Below are 19,843 nucleotides of genomic sequence, written 5' to 3'. Positions count from 1 at the left end.
AGACTAAATAAAACAAAAAGAGGCTTTTTATGTCCAAATGAAGATGCAGACACAAACAGAATTAGCATTAACACCCAAAGGCCTGTAGATTAGCCCAAAACATTTTAGCTTCTCGTTCCCCTAAAACCATTTCCTGTCTGTTATAAACTTGAAGTTAAATGGGAGCAGAATCAGGACAAAGTGAGGCAGGCGTGGCTGTCAAACCTACCCACCAGGTCTGAGTGTCAAATGTCTGGGAAATGAGACACAAACTGAGAAAAATAACAGATTTAACGCTTCGGTTTCAGGACAAAATGCAAAGAACGGACACAAAAACACGTGATGACGGTAGAAAAGCAGGAGGTTTATTTCTGGTTCATTCATAATCTACAGGGAGTAGAAATGTGCTCTGAGACAGAGCCTAAGAGCAGAGTAACGTCAGTCTACCCGCTTCCCTCCATTTGATCACCTCTGTGGGCGTGGAGCAGCTCGCGCTTCAAACAGCTGCAAGAAAAGAGGGAACAGAAGGTTCTGGGTGAATCAATGGCAAAACGGCTTTTTGGTCACTAAAATGCTGGAACCAGAAAATATTTTCTTTAATCTGAGTCCGTTTAGGCTGCTGGTTACATTCAGAAAGCTTAAGCTTGAAACATTCACAGCTTTCAGAGAGGAAAAGGAAGAAAATCCATTATTATTAGGTTAGAGTCTGAGGACGATCTACACAAAGGAACACGGATTGGGTTTCATGCATCTGATATTTACATGAGAGTCTGAGTGACTTCCTGTGATCCCCAGAACCCAGGAGAACCCAGGAGAACCCAGGAGAACCAGGAGAACCCAGGAGAACCAGGAGAACCCAAACATCGTACAACACAGACTACAAGGAAGCTCCGTCTAAGCAACAGGCCTCCGGGAAATATTATATTAACATTTATACACAGACTTCATGTAGAAAGTGACAAAGTGCTTCACATTACAACACAATTCCTTACATTTTCTTTTTTTTTTTTTTTTTTTTAAATACCACAAAATATTCAAATAAACAGGAAAAACCTTCAAGTAAACTTGTCTCCATCATCATCATCATTTCTTTGTTTACGTGCACAAAACTTCACCATCGGATTGAAATCTATTCAGATTAAAAAACAAAACAATAATAATGGGATTATACCGTTTATATGGGCAAACGATCAATTAACCCGATCATAATGTGTGTTTATAAGCACCTGGCTTTATTCAGAATAGAAACGCTCTGACATGAGCAGTTATCACATTCCTCTAAATAAATACAGAAGAACTTCCATCTTTACTGAACAAAAAAAAAAAAAAAAAAAGTAGACAATAACAGTTTTATACGAGTTTGTCTGTCTTCTGAGCACCCAGGCTGGACTAGCACCAGGTTCTAATTACAATTGAAACGTTACCAAGTAATTAACAATTTTGAGCTCTAATTTTGTCGGGAGCTCCGACAGTTTTGCGTCCTGACGTATTTCCACCACTGAACATTAATCCGATCATCATATTCCGACTGTCTTGTTTAACATGACGCATTTTTATTCCCATTACTTTTGTCCGTGTAAACTTAGATACTGTATTATATCTTCTAATGAACTGACTGACCACAAGATCCAGACTTTCAGACACAACTCTGCATGTCTGCCTCTAGAGCTGCACAAAATTTAGCATTTTAATCCATCTTCAACAAACATATTGTTTTTCTTAACATATGCAAATAATTTACTATACTTTAGGGTGAAAAAAATTGTAGTTTGCCTCATGCACTTTGAATCATGTTGGTACTGAAAAGTGCTTTATAAATAAACTTGCCTTATGCATTATACCCAACATTTGGCACACAACAGAAGATTCAACCGACATGAATCTCCTAGAGAGAACGCACACAGCAGAAAAGCATTGACCACACTCAACCACCTGGTTTACACCTAATCTATAGCCGGGGACCCCCCCGCCTATAGATTCCCATAACCAGGCGGGACTATTTCACATTAGCAGCACCTAGTGAACATTCCTGGTTAGTAAACAGTCAACAAAGCTCAGAAATGCAGAAACGAACAGATGTGAGCGCAGCTCTTTGCATTAAAACATGGAGAAAACATCCAGACCTCGTTCTGCTCCTCATGCCTTCTAACGAGGCCAGAAAGGAGCAGATCTGCGTTAGAAAAGGTCAGTAGGTCGGCTGTGCTGTCGGGTGTCTGGGCGCCATATGGAGGCCCAGGTGAAGCTTCTGGCTGCCAGCGTCTGATCCGAGCCGGTCTCAGGTGTAAACACGAGCTCTGCTGGCGTCGCACGAACAAACCCAGCTCTACGTTCAACACCAGAACCAAGCTTTTCCAAACAGCCGAAGCTCTAAATATTATCCAGTGTTTGTGTCTGGTCGGATCACCAGAGACTTTTATCATAACGATTCTACATGTAGACATTTAAAGTCCGTTTAATCTGTCGGTTTGTCTCGTTGTGCCTCCGTTACACAGGAAACAGATGAGCTGCAGCGGCACCAGCAGGAAAACGACCGGCTGCAAAAACTGTGACGCAACGGCGTTTTACAGGAAACGTCTGCTTCCTCAGTGAAAACACGATTCCCAGAAAACGGTTCTTATTGATTTTCCCAGTTAACTCGGCCAGTAAAAGCTCCCTCTGTAATCCACGGAGGGCGGATTGCTGCACTAATGGATGAACTAATGAGGAAGAGGCGATTCACTTCATCTGGCACAGACACTGAAACATGGAAGCGTCATAAAAACAGGGTTCTGGTTCTGGTCCGACTGCTAAAGCACAGACCTCAGATCTGTAGAACCAGAGCCACGACCCCAGGGAGAAGGGCGATACTGCTACTGATGGAGGACTTTATTTTATTTATCATTCTGCAGGTGAAACGGTAGAAAGGAGACAGCTGGTCCTTCAGAACCGGCTCGGCTCTTTTGGATAACATCTTAGCTGGGAACAAAGAGCCGTCTCTGCTGGTGCCCTGCTGCAGCTCCTCTATCCTCCCTCACAGCCCCGATCCTTTGAGGATTTCACGATTAGAAGCAACATTCCTCATAAATCGGGTTCCCAACCGTCTCGTGCAGCAGCTGACCGTCTGGAGGGAGATCCAGAATGGTTGCTGGTCACGTCACTGAGCCGCTTTCCCTTTTCCTGAAGAGGATTCACACGCTCAGGCGGCGGCAGCATCTTAAAACAAGCAAACGGACTTCTGATGAAAGGAACGAGGAAAGGTTCAGCTGTGCATTCCTGCTCCTTTGTTTCCTCCCACTTCCAACAGTCTGTTCACCGTCTCTGCTGAACCGTCTTGGTGCAGTTTCCATTTTCACTTCCTGGTGGAGTTTTCTCTCATCAGGGCCCTAATTTCTCCAAGGGCTGGGCGATAAATCGATTTAATCAATTAATTCGAATTTACAAATCTTTAAGATTTCATTTTTGGAAAATTTGGATTTTATTTTGCCAATACACTCATTGGGTTTCTATGAAGAGAACAGCATGTGATGCTGAATATATGTTTAGGCAAAATTATTGTCAAAATATTGTTAAGTAGTAACTTTTTTTTACCATAATACGAGGTACTTCATTTACTTATTTACTTTTTTTTTTAACTTAGTTTGAAGTTCACAAGTGCAGTGAAGCCTGTTCTTAGCTCAGTGTGTAAAACCACTAGCAGCAAATGTTTTGTTATATTTTCATTGTTTATAATGGCACGGCTGCCATCTTGTTTTACAAGCATGTTTCACAGCTTGTTTTTAGTTGCACCTTAAATTCAGGTCAACTCCCTGACGAAATACTTGATATAAAAGCTATGTTTTAAAATGATTTCTTTAATTTCTTTTTATGAAACAAAATCGATTCATCGGATTTGGTATGATAAAATCAGAGATTTAATCTTTAATCCATATCGCCCAGCCCTAATTTCTCCTCACCAGCCGACTGAAGCGCCTCCTTCAGGTCTGCAGGGTTTCTCTGAACTACTGACTCGCTTTTAAAACCCAAGACTTGTGCAGCTTTGCTTTAAAATGCGAATTACAGATCTTATGTTGTCAGGGATTCATGAAACGTACGGTTAACTATGTCATAATTTCCTTATTTTCCAGCTGTCAAAGTAAACGTCCAGCAGGAGGGGGTCCAGATTTCTCCAGCGAGGGGCCGTTGGGACCGGCTGTGCCGAGTCCGATCGACAAACATCCGTACAGAACTGATTAAGATGAGTGAAGGCTTAACGAGAAATAGGAGTCCAGGCATCAGAAGCACCTGGACTTCCTCGTATTCCATCGTCTAAATCAGGGGAGTCAGACTCCAGTCCTTCAGAACTTTTGTTCAGGGGGGGGTTGGACCACAGACACGACCAAAACGGCTGAATTAGCTCCTCAGTCTGCAGTCAGGTTCTCCAGAGTGCTGCTGATCACCTGATTGTTTGACTCAGGTGTGCTGAAGCAGAGGTGTATAATGTTGCAGGACAGCGCCCCCCTGAGGACTGGAGTTTGACATCCCTGGTCTAGATGATGCTTCACAACAAGCTGCCCGTCACGTTTCCAGCATTGTTTGGTCTTTTCTTTTCAGCAGGTGGCATTTTACTGATAGAAGCATAATTTTTACAACTGAATAGTAAAAAAAAAAGAAAAGATATTTTGATCCTGTGTTGTGGATCCAAACTCAGGATCCTGAAACTTTCTCTCATTTCAAAAGGTCCAAATTTCCTGATTCCTCAGCCGCTTTGCCTGTTCTGAAAGCATTTTTAAGGAAGATGATGAAGGAGGGATGGGAGGATAAATATTTAGACATGGTGGCTGATTATTGGAGACCAAATGTCATTATTTATATTTCTGACCCACTAAATTAGATAAACCGGACTAATATCCCACTCAGCCAGTTTAACCAGGCTTTACGACAGCAGGAACAGCATCAGCAGCTGGTTTTATCTTCTTGCTGTTTTTCTCTAAACACTTAAAGCCTAAAACATACTTTACAACTTAGTCAACTACTTTGAAAAGCATCTTAAAGGGATTTCCGGAGCTCACAGGTTGAGTTCGGGGCCCTTAGACGGCTCCCAACCCACAGATGTACACAACCGGACAGGAAGTGGGTTCTGAAACAAAGATTTTCTCACTTCTCACACCTGGAAATCACATAAATCAAACTCAGCCGCTGAAGTTATAGGAGAAGGAAAAGCTGGAATGGGACGGAGGAATAAAAAAAAAAAGGATCCAAGAAGGAAAGGGAAGGTTAAAGAAGGCCAGTAGGTTCCACCAGCAGGAGGATCCCACTAGAACAAGAGCACCGCCGGCTCGTTAAGCTCCCGTTTCCCTCAGCGTCGTATTCTGTTGCCTCTCTGCTGTCAGAGTCTCCAACATGGAGGGAAATAAAGGCAGCGAAACGGGAAACAGGAAGGAAGAGAGGGGTTAAATGAAGAACACTTGGTCTTTACAGGCTGTGGCGCGAGCAGGGACCTCTGTGGCCGCGGAGAAGGCGGCTACGATGGAGGCGAAGACCACGTTGGGGCTCAGGGAGGCGTCCACGGCCGTGTGCAGACCCCTGGCGCTGTAGTACTGCACCAGAGGGGACGTCTGCCGGTGGTAGGCGTCCAAACGGGAGCGTAGCGTCGTCTCGTTGTCGTCGCTGCGGCGGATGAGCGGCTCGCCCGTCACCTGATTCCCAGGAAAATTATAAAAAAAAAAATAAAAAAAAAGCAGGAAAAAAGGCGTCAGTTTGGGAACAATCGCCTGGCAGACATTTAATCCGTGCATGCTGCTGCCTGTTCCCCGTGTAGCCTGAGGTGGAGGCTGGATGCAGGAATTAATTACACAGAATATAAATGACGACAGCCCCGGTCTACTGAGTCAACACAAACCGACAAGTACCGACAACAAACAAATCAAACTGTTTGGAAAAAAAGATCCCAAAGAAATTCCCGGAATTCAACTTCTGCACCTTTCTGCCGCCAACGCTTATAAATTAAAATAAAGGAACATTTTATGTAATTTATCGAGAAGCTGCTTAAAAAGAAATTAAAAGAAGCTCAGCACTTTCCCTACTGAGCGTTTAATTTGCCCCATAAAGCTTTTAATTTGGTCATTTTATGCGCGGAGAAAACCTTCTTTTATTTGAGGGAAGCATTGACATGAAAATTTGGACAAATTATTGTTGTTGGGTAGAGCTGGGAGACAATTCAACATTTAAAAAAAAATTATAAAGATTATATACAGCTGCAGCTGATCCAGAACGCTGCTGCCCGCGTCCTCACTAAGACTAAGAACGTAGAGCACATCACCCCGGTTCTAAAGTCCTTACACTGGCTCCCTGGATCTCAGAGAATAGACTTTAAAATCCTTCTGTTAGTCTATAAATCCCTGAATTAGCACCTAAATACATCACAGACTTGTTATCAGGGCATCAACCCTCCAGACCACTCAGGTCTTCTGGCTCCAGCCTGCTCTGCAGAACCAGAACCAGAACCAGACATGGAGAAGCAGCATTTAGTTCCTATGCTCCACTTATCTGGAACAAACTCCCAGAAAACTGTAAAAGTGCTGAAAGCCTGAGTTCTTTTAAATCAAGATTAAAAACACATTTGTTTAAAATTGCCTTTGACTGTTCTAGTTAAACAGTTTTACTGTTTTTAATGTTCTTTTTTGTTACTACATTCTATCCCTACTTGCTTTTATTCTATTTTCTATCTACATTTTATTATTTTGCTATATCTTAATCATGTAAAGCACTTTGTATTGTCTTGTACTGAAATGTGCTATATAGATAAATTTGCCTTGCCTATATATCAATTTTAAATGGTAATTCATCTTGACCAGCATGAACCAAGAAGTAAACATTAACATTTATAGCCACAAGAGGGCGCTCCAGGTTTGTGAAAACTCTCCTGCACCACTAAAATGAATTGAAACATTAACTTATGGACAACAAAGACTGAACACATGTTAGTATGTTTGTTTCTCTGTTTCAGTGTTTATTCACGCAGCGGAGCGTTGCGAGACAGAACCCCATTACTGGGCTGCCTGTGAGGCTAATAATAGCAGCTAGCGCTAGCTTACAGGTCTGTAGTCCAAGCGGGTTACAACTTCACTGATGAACGTGTACGGTGTCCGGGAACTGACATGGGGAAAAATAAGAGGGACAGCGTGCGCACAAAATACTATTTAGTTTTCCACAAATTGGTAATTCTTTTCCACAAAATACTAATTTGTTACCACGTATATTAATTTGTTCTCACAAAATACTAATAAAGTGTTAAATACCCGTCCTAATTATCTAAATGTGGGACATTTTAAGAAGATACTGACAAGAACAAAAAACCCACCTTGGACGTCACGTGCGCTAATACTTATAAAATATGAAATAGCCACGAAAAATGAACAAACTAGTATTTTGTGTCAGTTCTCTTTCACCGTACACGTCAGCTTTATGTGGCTCTCAAATATGGGTGTCAGACTGTTAGCTTAGCATGTAGCACCGCTACGCTCACGGTCCAGTTTCAGCGTAGTTTTGGGCCGTTACACTGAAATACGCAGACAAGAACTTTCCTGGTTGAAGTTGCTGCTTTATGCTGGTGAAGATTCTCAGACATCCAGGTCATGGTCATTCCAAAAAAAGTATAAAACAAAGCAACAAAGCAAAAAAACAAAGCAACTTTGTTTTTTGCTTTGTTGCTTTGTTTTTTACTTTTTTTGGAAAGTTGCTGCTTTGTTAAGCTAATTTACCTCATTCATCCTCCCAGGTATATTTCATATTAAAATCAGCCTGTTCTGGGTGCAGCTATAATTTAATAAACTGCCTTTACCAGAATAAATGTCAGTTTCTAGTCTTGGATTGTGTGAAATAAATTTCTAAATACATGCGACTTATAGAATGAAACATACGGTAGTTCTTCAGCTCATAGCAGAAAGTTTAATGTCCACAGAAAGGACACGGCAGTCCGACTGACCCAACAACTACAACAAACACACACAGGTGCTCGTTTAGAGGAGTTTTTAATGTCATTGTCTCTAAAAGGCTGAGTGTAACAGAAGTCTTTCCCCACTGGACGTTTCTGCCCTCCTAGACGTTCTCAGACTGAAACCGGGTCAGAGCGTTCTCAAACGCCTCCTTCTCAGATGTCTAAAGACTCCAGAGTCACTGCAGGTGGGCGGCAGGTTACTCAGTGTTTTCCCAAGTGGGCTAAAGGTGAGGCTACTTACGTCATCCTTCATGGGCTCTTTGGGGGGGTTGAACTCCTCGTGGTAGGAGCGGCCGCTGGGCTGGTGAATGAGTCTGAGGGAAGACAGGAGGAGGCGGTGAGAGGAGGCGGAGGACGGGAGGAGGACAGCGAGACCGGGTCAGTGCATCCCACATGACGGCCTACGTCACACGTGTCAAACTCACGGCCTGCGGGCCGACTCCGGCCCATCAAGACAATTTATCCGGCCATAAAGAGCCAGAAAAAGGCACATCATGTCATAAAGTAGAGGCATGGTGTATAAAGTGGCTGAAACTGTGCCTCCTGTAGTGAATGTTGAATTTTTTTTACTGTGTAGTAACAGCATCCTGCCAATAGAGGTCAGTTTTTCCACAACATATTTAGCTGGTGAAGATTCTCAGTCATCCTGGTCATGGTCATTCCAAAAAAAGTAAAAAACAAAAAACAACTAGACTTGTTTTCCGAAGTACGAAGACGAAATTGGATAGAAAGCGAAACATCTTCAAACTTCGGAAAACAAGTCCAGTTATTTCACGACACATTAAAACAACCCAGAAATGTCCAAAAAGAGAAAAGTGATGCAGATTGATGGATTTAAAGTGTAACTCATCCCAATATTGCATTTTATGGCAGATAAATTGTATAAACTGGGCCCAAGGTGCTACTTTAATGAAACTGTGTATTTTTTTAAACATTTTAATGTGAACTGGAATGAAATTCTGAAATTAAAAGTCATCTATACAGGTGCAAACATCCCTTTTAATGACTTCATGATGGCAAAGTGGCCCGATATTGAAATAAGTTAGACTTCCCTGCCCTACGTGGACCTGAGAGACGACGGCTGGGTTCAAGCGATGCAGAGTGGCTGACGGGAGGAAAGAAGATTTCCCAGCATGCATCTCCTGAACGAGAAGAAACCCGGCGAACAGTTTTCTGACAGACGCGCTCGGGTCAGAGCAGGAAACTCGACTCTGCCTCACATCCTTCGCTACGCAGGTGGAGCTGGAAAGTTGACTTCCACGCGGTCGGGTATGAAAATGATCTGGCCCAGACCCAGCTGGCTGCGCTCCCTCAGAGGCGGCATTATCCTCAGACATCTCATCACCCCGATGAACCGATAACGGCACATTAAATCTGAACAAAACCAGCGGGAAAACCCAAATAAAAAAAAACACCTCTGGGGTTTCCGGGTTCACTGAAACAAACGGTTCTAATTTCTTCAGAAACTTCAACGTCTCATCCAGTCTGTGCGACTCTGAACGAAAACAAATTAGATTTAACTACGTTTAAAGTCCAAATATTCATTTTCAGTGCCACAGTAGAAACAAATAAATCACAAAAAGTTGTTTTTACTGTTTTAAAGCACTTATATCGGCACACAGTGTCCTGGAGCCCAGAAAGATGGCCGCCTGGAGTGATTTTCTACTTTAAGAGACGAGTCCTGCTTCCTGATGACCAAAACTAGGGAGTTTAAACAGTAAAACGACTCATAGACAGTAAAGGATCGAGTAAGCACTTTTACTTCCCTTCAAAGGAATGTAGCTACGCATGAAGAGAGGGTGAGATCTGGGAAAGAGTCAGGATTTCTCCTCAGAAATGAAACATGCATTTCTGCTTAAAACAGGGTCATTAAACGAGTAATTTACAAAATCAGGGCTTCAGCAGACGGAGACGAGGAGGACGAGGAGCGGGGAACACGGTAACGTTCACGTCAGCGTCGACACGACTTAACGACACCGTTTAGGGCAATTAAAGATGTTTCTCTGACGTTTCTCATGTTTTTTTACCTTTTTGTGAGTCCCCTGTTGGAAAAAGATGTCTGCTGACGTCTAAAAATCACTTAAATTAACAAACCAGCGTTGCCATGTCGAGTCTGGATTGCCAATACAGGAAAGAATAAATAAAAGCCTCTAAGACATGGAGTTTATAATTTATTTTAGTAATAGAAACAATGTGCCAAACATCTTTTAACCATCTATGGGACCATTAGGTTGTTTTATGCTCTAATCCAAGGTAAAAACCATGAACAGTGCTACTGTGGTTTGAATTATTGTCCCACTGTCGATGTTTAAAGGTTGGAAACAAGCAGAAAGTGCGGCGCTTTAATATTCCGGCCCGTTCCTGAGGTAAACACTTCATTAAAGACCTTCCTGCTGCAGGACGCGCCGACACCTCCGGGCCGCCCTCTGTTGATTGCATGATTTCACGCTCCACTTGTTTCCTGCATTATCTCACCGTCCCAGGCGCTCCTCGATCGATCCGTCGACCCGAGCGGACGGAAGACGCAGGCGGAACGACGACGGCCTGAAAACTACAGCGAGCAGCGGCTGGTGGGGGCAAACGGAGCAGAACTTTTCCTCCAGGTCCAGATCATGACCTTCTTCACATCTCAACGCGTCTGCGACAGTAAAACCCATTAAGGGGCCTAATCACGCACTATGGCTTCATGAGTTTCTACACCAGAAGGTTAAATTATTGCCTTATATGTCGTTTCTGTGGTTCACAGTTAGTTTTTGCTCTATTTAGAAGCTGACCGGTTATTTATGTAATAAGTATTTAATAAAATGCTTGTGTTGACCGACTTATTTTGAAAAGGAAAAGGTCCGTTAACGTCTCTGCAGACTCCACACATGCTGGACTCAACCTGTTTAGACTTTCACCTCCAGGGCGGCGCTACAGCGCTCTGTTAAATGAACCCAGCCTCCACAGAGACAGAAACTCACAATCTTTTCCCCCCTGCTTTACTTATTCTAATTAAATAAAAAAAAAGCATAAAAAACTCCAAACACTTACTGTTTACACCTAATGTCTGAGATTCCTGGATTGGACACAAATCCAGATGATTCTGATTGTAATATGTTTACACTAGTCTGACTGCTGATGGGGTATTAATTATCACAGCAGGGGGAATTTATCAGACTTGGATAAATCTCGACTTTGTTTCTTTGTTTGAGTGATCCTCTTTGCATGCGAGGATCTTTGATCCCTCTTCTGCAGGTCTAGTTGTCGTTATTTGACCTTGTAGGTTTGGCCCTGATGAGAGGAGCGTCTGGGTGGCTGAAGGACTGAGAAACATCAACCGATGATAATAAATTCATTAATGTCTGATCCCAGCGTCACATAGTGGCTAAAGCAACACTAGGAGTAGGGCTGAACGATTTTGGAAAATAATCTAATTGTGATTTTTTTTCTTAATATTGCGATTTAATGCGATTTTTTTTAAAGTTTAATTTATGGTGTTTTTAAACATATACAAACAACAAATCAATTTGTTTCCTCGCTGTGCGGATTAGTTGCTAGAAGACCTACAGCATCTAAACCCGGAGCAGAAAGGATTGCATTCTGCCTACAATATATTTCAACCAAAATTGCAACAGCTTTTAATTTAATTGGATATCAATCCTTGTTGAACATAAAGTGCAACCAACAAGCAAGTCTATGTATTAAACTGATTGACCTGTACTTAATGCTATGTATGATTATATAAACTCTAAAACAAGTAATAAAATTAGATTATCTCACTGCTGCAGCTGTCTTCCCTTCCATGTGGAGGCAAACCCACTTTAAACATTTTACCAACACCTAATGGACGTGTCTAATTCCCTAATTGTTACATAGCCAAAAATTGCTGACCTCTGCGATTTGGAAATTGCATTTTTTTTTAAATTGCGATTATATTGAAAATGCGATTAATTGTTCAGCCCTAACTAGGAGCCACTATAAGAATGGATATATCAGATTTAACAAACATGAGCTTATAGACCCGTTTTTATTGTTCATAAACATTATTCCATAAAGTTTTGATGAACAAAAACAAAGGTGCTGCATCACCTGCAACCCAAATGAAAATCCCACCTGGGCGGCTCAACAGTGCTGTGGGGACACCTGCTGGTCCAGGCTGCGTCCTGCGTTACACTAAAACCTAAACGTTTGACTGCAGCTCCACGCTGTGAATCCGGCCTCATCTAAACAGAGAAGATTTTCCTCTCCTTCTGCTTCTCTGAACAGATGTTTTTGTTTAAACTCATCCTGTAATGATTCACTCTCAGGGCGTCCTCAGACGGGAGGAGTTATCACTAATCTAAGCGGTTATTTGCATAAGACCAGCACAGACACGTTGCTGCAGTTTGTTTTTTTTTTTCTCAGCTAGGAGCCAAAAGATTTGGCTGTGAACCAGCAAAGGGACGGCTGTAATGGAAAAGTCCCCAGAGCGCTGGAACCAGAAACCAGCTCTTTGTCCTGGCCCACTGAATCATTTCTCTGCTGCTGAATAATTCACAGCGTGTCGCGGCGGTTCCTACCTGCCGCAGATCCGGCGAACCAGCAGAGAGTCGTCGACGGAGAACTCGATCACAGAGTCCAGCTTCTCGTCCCTCTTGTCCAACAAGTCGTCCAGCTGGAGGACAAACCATAGAGGAGACGTTCAACCTTCACAGCCTCCATCTCATTAATGCACGTTTCTACATTTCACATTTAAAGCAGAGTGATGCTGAAGCCTTGCTGGAAACAGTATGACAAAAACAGATTTAACGTTTCAACATAAAGGCATAAATAAGAAAATGTTACCTTTAACTCAACGAGTTATTAAGTCATAGGCTTTACCGTTTTATATGTTCTCAAATTTTTCTCTCACTACTACATTGTGGCTCCACTTCAGAAGGAGCAGCAGCGCCCTCTGCTGGATGGCGGCCACACTACAACACTGGAAAAAAAAGGTCTAAGTGGACGTCATCAGTTAATCGGATGGAAAAAAAATGTTAATCCGATTAACTATTAATCAACAATTAATCACGTAAGCTGATCATTTGTTTGCATCCCTGATGCGTCGTCTTTCCAGAGAGAGTTTCATTCTGTGTTTTGACATTTTATACTGTTAATAACCTTTTATACTGTTAATATTTATAGTTTATAAAATGTGGAAAAGTTGAAAAGTGGCATGTTTTTGAAACAGTTATTGCTATAAAATGTGAAAGGGATTCTGGGTGAACATTAAGAGAGAGAACAATAAATTTAAAGTTACATTTTTATACTTTTGTTGGGATCAGTGGGCCTGAAAATGTTTCATTCTCCAAAGGGGCCAAAGAAAATTACTTAGAACCACTAATTTTATATCAAACGTTAGTGAAAAATAATTTTTTTTATTAAAACTTAAATTTTTATTTTCAAGAGACTCACACAGGGTGTAAAACATGGAAATTATTAATTTTCCAATATCTTATTTGTATCGTTCTACATATTAAGGTCTGGAAAATACCAAAACAAAATTCTATATTTGCAGAACTTTGTTATTGAGTGAAATTAAAACCAATTTTATTAAAATTTAAACGTCCTTATTTGTTAATGTTTGGATTCTGGGAGTTTTGGGATTTGGTTGGAAACTAATTTAAAGTTAAATACATTAGGTGATTTAAAAAAATAAAACTATAAAAAAAAAAAGCTCCAAATTACTTTTAATATAATCTGACACCAACTTGAATTTATTTGCAAATGCGGTAAAAATAAAAATCCATACGAATCCAGCAGAGAGGGATGAAGAGCAGCTTGGGGTGTGGTTTGGAAAACAAAATGAATATTACTTTTAGGAGAAAAAAAATATGTCTTTAATAATGCATAAACTCAGAGGTTATTCCTATATTGGTAGAATTAATTTCCTCGTTGGTTTCACATAACCTGATAAATAAAAAATAAGATGAGGAATAAATTTTGCTGCGAACCATTTCTGCCTGTTTGACCGTTCGGGGAAAACCGTCCAGCAGGAATCCATTCCTGCAGGGAGGCGTGTCCAGGTTCTTCTCAATGAGCTCCACGACCATCTCATCGCTGACCTGCAAACAAAAAATATCATTTATCACTTCCTGATATTAGATCCACAGAATGGAGCTTAAAGGATAAATATCAGATTATCCTTTTTATAGGAAATCATTCAGTTGTGGTAGTCTATCTAAAGTGAATTCCTCATTATTGTTGCTTCACAGCCGCTCCTCTGAGCTGCGTCTCAGAGAAACTCATTCTGGCGCCGTCTCTTTAAATCTAAAGGCTTCACATCTACCGCTGAGCGTTCCACACACAACCCGGGGACGGTGTAATGAATTGTGTTGGTTAATAAACCCAAAAATCTAACATTTTTACTCATCCACTTGTAGCTTCAGCATCCTTCAGCGTGGACTAGAAAAATCGTAGCAAAAAATAAATAAAAAAGGCAGATTTGTGAAATTGGTAATCCGGAACTCCATGACCTTGTTCAGTAGCTCCGTATCAAATATCGTAACCGTTTAAAAAAAATTTGAATTTTGAACCCGGATCAACCACATCGAGGACTAAGGCCTCCATTCATGGGTCGTTCTCACCAACCCTGCACCGTCGGTACATGCCCAACTGTTTGCATGTTTTTGTACTTCCACTTACAGTATTTTTCGGACCATAAGGTGCATTAAATATTCCTCCAAGTGTGTAATATCTCTCCTCCACGTTCACAGCTCTCTATCGTCTCTATCAGGAGGACAGAGTAGCTGGACTGCCCTGTTTCTAACATAAGGCCAAAATAAACTTTTATATTGAATTAACTTACCAGGTTTATTGTTGCTAGCGCGTACTCCAGGCTGCCTTACATGAATGCACTTCTAGTTTAGACATTACAGTCAGGCAGTCTGGTAGACAGCTCAGGGGTCCTCAGGTAGTGATACAGTGTACCGTAATGCTCCTAATATCCATTGAGCGGAGCCGCTTTGTTGCTAACCAAAGTCATATTTACACATTTTAACAGATTTTTGAGCACATTGTTCCACATAGAATCAGTCAGTAAGCACAACGGTGATCATAGATAAGGAGCACCGTACATTTTTGAGAAGATTTAAGGATTTTTAGTGCGCCTTATAGTCCGTAAAATACGGTACACTGCTTCTAGAAACAATCAGCGTGCAAAGAAACCAAAACATGCAGCTGTTTTTTTGGCAATAAGTAAATGTTTTGTTGGTTTCTAAAGACGAGCCGTTTCATAAATCTCCCGATTATTACGTCACAATCAGCACGGACACTAAACTTCACCCAAGCAACCCAACTGAAGCTCCGCCCACTAGATTAGAAGAAGAGAAGCACGTTTAGTCAGCTGGTTTTACTGCAGCTACAGCTCTTTGTATTAAAGAGCTATAAAAACAGCTCATTGTGAAAGGAGCTCAAAACAGGCCAAATCTCATTATTGGAGAATGATGAGAAAAAAATTTACTGAACATGTTTGTTTATTAGCCTGTTGACCTATTCTAGCATTTAAAGGAAGTATAACAGTTCCCCTTTAAGGGCTGAAGCAGTGGATTTTGCATGATCTGCTCTCTTTGAGGAATATTTGTCTTTATACACCCAGTAGATACTGAGAACTGTTTAGATTAACTGTCACGAACACAACAAACACAAACAGTCACTAAATGACCAGAGGAAATGAGACGTGATAAGGACGTCCCACGCCTCCCACTGAGACAACAACTAAACAGCTCTTGCATTTTAACGTTGGTGCACGACAACGCCTACCTAGATAGAAACGGTCTGAAGAAACAAATCCACAGTGAAGAGAACGCACATCCTCTAGTCTATTCTACGGTTTTAACATTTAAAGGATTTCATCCGATTTAAACTGACCTTAAAACAAAGACGGAGCCAAAACTGAAAAGCTTGAAAGCGAAAACAAACAAAAAAAAAATTTGAAATGGAAAGAATGTGTCATATTTAATGAAAAACATGCTTTGATGGTTATAAAGTCAGAACAGGAAAAAAAACAACTCACATTAAACGTGAACATTTTGCTCCATATGCCATAAAAATCCGATAAAATAAGCAAAGCTGAGCGGCTATAGCCCTTTTCTGATGACCTGTGCTTTACTTCCTGCAAACAGATGTGGTGCTGATATCCACACATCTGCCCTGTTGCTATCTGGGATCTGTTTTTTTTAAGCAGACGCCATGAGGAGAGGAAGCAAAGCAGAAATGTTTTACCAGCTTGCCGGAGTCCATGGTCTGCTTCAGCCTCCTGCCGAGCTCAGAGCCCGACGCCACCATGGCTCTCAGCATGTCTCCTGTGGCCAGGTGGCAGACGCAGTACTTCTCAGCTAACCGGGGAGCCTGCAGGACCACAGAGAGAACCGCCGTGAGCTCAGAGAGGAGACGAGCAACATGGATACGAGTAGGGCTGAACGATTTTGGAAAACAATCTAATTGCGATTTTTTTTCTTAATATTGCGATTTAATGCGATTTTTTTCCAGTTTAATTTATCATGTCTTTTTAAACATATACAAAGAATAAATCAACTTGTTTCCTCGCTGTGCAGATTAGTTGCTAAAAGACCCATAGCATCTAAACTTGGTGCAGAAATGATTGCGTTCTGCCTACGATATATTTTAACCAAAATTGCAATTTTGAATTTTCTCTGCATTAACCACAAGCAACAAAAATGGCCTCTAAATAAAGATGTTTGTAAACAAGGACTATTTAAAACAAGAACTTTTAATGTTTCTATTAATCAGAATATTATTCAAGAGAACAGCTTTTAATTGATCTGGACATCAATCCTTGTTGAACATTAAGTGCAACCAACAAACCAGTCTATGTATTAAACTGATTGACCTGTACTTAATGCTTTTTATGATTATATAAACTCTAATACAAGTAATAAAATTAGATAATCTCACTGCTGCAACTGTCTTCCCTTCCATGTGGAGGCAAACCCACTTTAAACATTTTACCAACACCTAATGGACGTGTCTGATTCCCTAATTGTTACATAGCCAAAAATTGCAGACTCTGCGATTTGGAAATTGCGTTTTTTTAAAAATCCCGATTAATTGTTCAGCCTTAGATACGAGGCTTTATTACAGCCATTTGTGTTACGCACAATGATAAAAAAACAACGATAAAAGCAAATGATCAGTGTCTGGTCGCACATCAGTCCCTGCATACGGAGTCTGAGAAACAACGAGCCATTGTACCGCTAAACAGATAAGATAGTCTTTATTGATCGTCACATCGGCTCATACAAGAAGGTGCAGAGTACGGAAGGTGCATTCAGTTATATACAGTGAGTCTTCATATATACAATGGATCAGAAAGAATACCAAAAAAATACAAAAAAGGAAATAGGAATGGGCATATGGTGTCTCATTTACATTCTTAGTGATATATATATATATATATATATATATATATATATATATATATATATATATATATATATATATATATATATATATATATATATATATATATATATATATATATATATATATATATATATATATATATATATATACACACACTTAAATATATACATATATCTATGCGCCTACTTACATACGCACCTACGCGTATATACGTGCATATACATTGTATACATTTGTACATACATACATACATACATACATACATACATACATACATGTGGGCTGACTTATGTTCAGGTGGTGATAGCAGCAGAAGTCACTACATCAGGATTATTGCACGGGTTGTAGGACAGTGTGTTAAATAGATTATTGCACCTTGGTTATTGCACATTAATTATTACAGTTATGGTCACAGTTACAGTTATAGTGCAGCATTGTATAATCTGATAGCAGCAGGAATGAATGACCTGCGGTAGCGCTCCTTTTTACAGACAGGATGTCTAAGTCTGTCACTAAAGGAGCTGCTCAGCTCCTCTACAGTCTGGTGCAGGGGGTGGAAGGTGTTGTCCATGATGGATGTGAGCTTGGACAACACCCTCCTCTCAGCCACTTCCTCCACAGAGTCCAGAGGGCAGCCCAGGACAGAAGTGGCCTTCCTCACCAGCTTGTTCAGTCCTCTTTCTGTCCCGCTCTGTGCTGCCAGGAGCCCAGCAGACGACAGCATAGAGGAGGGCTGAGGCCACCACAGAGTCATAAAAAGTTTTTAGCAGAGGCCGGCTCACTCCAAAGGACCTCAGCCTCCTCAGGAGGTGGAGGTGGCTCTGGCCCTTCTTATACAGAGCGTCGGTGTTGTGAGTCCAGTCCAGTTTATTGTTGACGTGAACACCCAGGTATTTAAAACGCTCCACAGTTTCTATGTCCTCCCCCTGGATGTTCACAGGTGAGTGAGGTGGGGGTCTTCTCCTGAAGTCGATCACCATTAATTCAGTTCAGAATCCTTTAATTAATTCAGTTCAGAATCCTTTATTGATCCACGAGGGAAATTAAATGTTGTAACTCATATGAGGTTTCTTCAAAGAGCAGGAAGGATGTTCTGTAGAGGCTCGTCTCAGTGGAGCTGGACAATCCCCTCCAGAGGTTCTAGAGGAGTCTCCAGAACAGAGTAGGGCTGAACAATTAATCGCCCATTGATTAAATCGCAATATTAAGAAAAAAAATAAATAAAATAAAAAAATAAAAATAAAAATCGCAATTAGATTGGTGATAGACTCTGGTTCTTCTAGTAAACAACTTCACATCTGCAACTCCAGACCAGTCCAGGTGTCTAGGTTGGTGTCCAGGTGAGCACAGGTATTTATACTCCACCACCTCCACTTCTTCTCCCATGATGGAAATAGTCTTTCACCTATTTCCATTTCTCCTGAAATCATCTCCTTCGTTTTAGTCACATTAAATACTCATCATTTCTAATATCCTGATATATATTTATGCTTTCTTATAATCAGTACTTCTTTTATTCAGTTTTTCACGCATCTGCCTTATGTGTTTACTCATATGCTAAACGCACAGAAATAGATTCTTTTCCTTGATAAAAGTCATTATTCAGGTATTACATAAAAAAAGTTGACATAAACAGGACCACACAGGAGAAAAGTCCTCCAGGTTGTGGATACTCCTCTGACAGCTGGGTGTCTGCCCATTTAAAGATTTAACAAATGTCTTAAATACTTAAAAAGGAATTTGATCGTTCCATGGTGTCCTGCTTCATGAAATAAGTTTTGCAAGTTTTAGAATAAGAAAAAAAAACTAAAATATGTGGGTGGGGCTTTTATCAAAAACGGTTTTATTTGTTATGGAAATAACGTTAAAATGGATAAATTACATGAAATACAAAAGGAGAGTCGGGCACCAGCGAAAATAAAAGTGAAACATATATTTTATGAGAGCAGTAAAAGACACACTGAAACAGGATTTCTTCTTTGAAGCGATCAAGGTTAACAATTGTATTAGCCCATTATCGAGCATGCGCATTAAGCCTCTTAAGGCTAACATTAGCAACATTAGCTAGCGCCGAGCCTCACCTGAGTTCCCTTCCCGGCTCCGGGAGGACCGAGCAGGATGGCCCGGATGCCCTCCTGGACGTCAGCTATCGCCTCCTTTAACTGCGCGCTGGGGGCCATGACAGCAACGGAGGGTTGGGGGGGAACACCTAACAGAAACTTTCCAGAAGTCTGTCGGTGCGGCGAGGCTGACGATTTAGCCAAGTTGGCCAGAAAGAACGAGCCTCCTCCTCCTTTTCTGAAATACAGTTTAGCCCCGCCCACACGGAGAAGCATACGGGTTCCGATTGGTTGATAAGCTGAGTCGTTGGACGTGTATAGTAGACGATTGGAGGAAGCGTGGTAACACTTCCGCAAAGACGTTTAGGAATGCGCAGTGTTTCATTTCCACAGCGGCTTTTGACACGGGGGACCCTGGTTCGAATCCCGGTTTCGGCAGGAAAGACATCCGGCGGAAAAAAATGCT

At 41.2% G+C, this 19,843-nt stretch overlaps 1 protein-coding gene across 2 annotated transcripts; it reads right to left on the bottom strand.

Annotated features, from left to right (window-relative positions):
- Window positions 1-322: 322 nt before the first annotated feature.
- ak2 (adenylate kinase 2) lies at window positions 323-19,605 on the bottom strand. 2 transcript variants are annotated; one of them, XM_036145766.1, is made up of 7 exons: window positions 19,399-19,605; window positions 16,157-16,282; window positions 13,888-13,998; window positions 12,475-12,569; window positions 8,175-8,247; window positions 5,414-5,633; window positions 323-483 (listed from the first exon to the last, which is right to left on the bottom strand). In XM_036145766.1, the coding sequence occupies exons 1-7, from the start codon at window positions 19,495-19,497 to the stop codon at window positions 476-478; spliced, it is 732 nt and encodes a 243-aa protein (XP_036001659.1). In that variant the 5' UTR covers window positions 19,498-19,605; the 3' UTR covers window positions 323-475. The 2 variants fall into 2 exon arrangements, with proteins under 2 accessions (XP_036001659.1, XP_036001657.1); XM_036145764.1 differs by lacking the exon at window positions 323-483 and having other exon boundaries at window positions 3,880-5,633.
- Window positions 19,606-19,843: the final 238 nt, after the last annotated feature.

This window comes from Fundulus heteroclitus, chromosome 13, assembly GCF_011125445.2.
Source record: "Fundulus heteroclitus isolate FHET01 chromosome 13, MU-UCD_Fhet_4.1, whole genome shotgun sequence".
Lineage (NCBI taxonomy): Eukaryota > Metazoa > Chordata > Actinopteri > Cyprinodontiformes > Fundulidae > Fundulus > Fundulus heteroclitus.
Note: the sequence above shows the minus strand (reverse complement) of the source record. Positions and strands in the feature narration are given on the sequence as shown.

Bases quoted from the DNA above. Each gene is read 5' to 3' on its own strand.
- ak2 (XM_036145764.1), bottom strand. From the start codon at position 19,497: ATGGCCCCCAGCGCGCAGTTAAAGGAGGCGATAGCTGACGTCCAGGAG. The intron at 13,999-16,156 runs GTAAAACATTTC...TTTTGTTTGCAG, and splicing joins CCATGGACTCCGGCAAGCTG to GTCAGCGATGAGATGGTCGT. The intron at 5,634-8,174 runs GTAAGTAGCCTC...CCTGGGAATCAG, and splicing joins AAGAGCCCATGAAGGATGAC to GTGACGGGCGAGCCGCTCAT.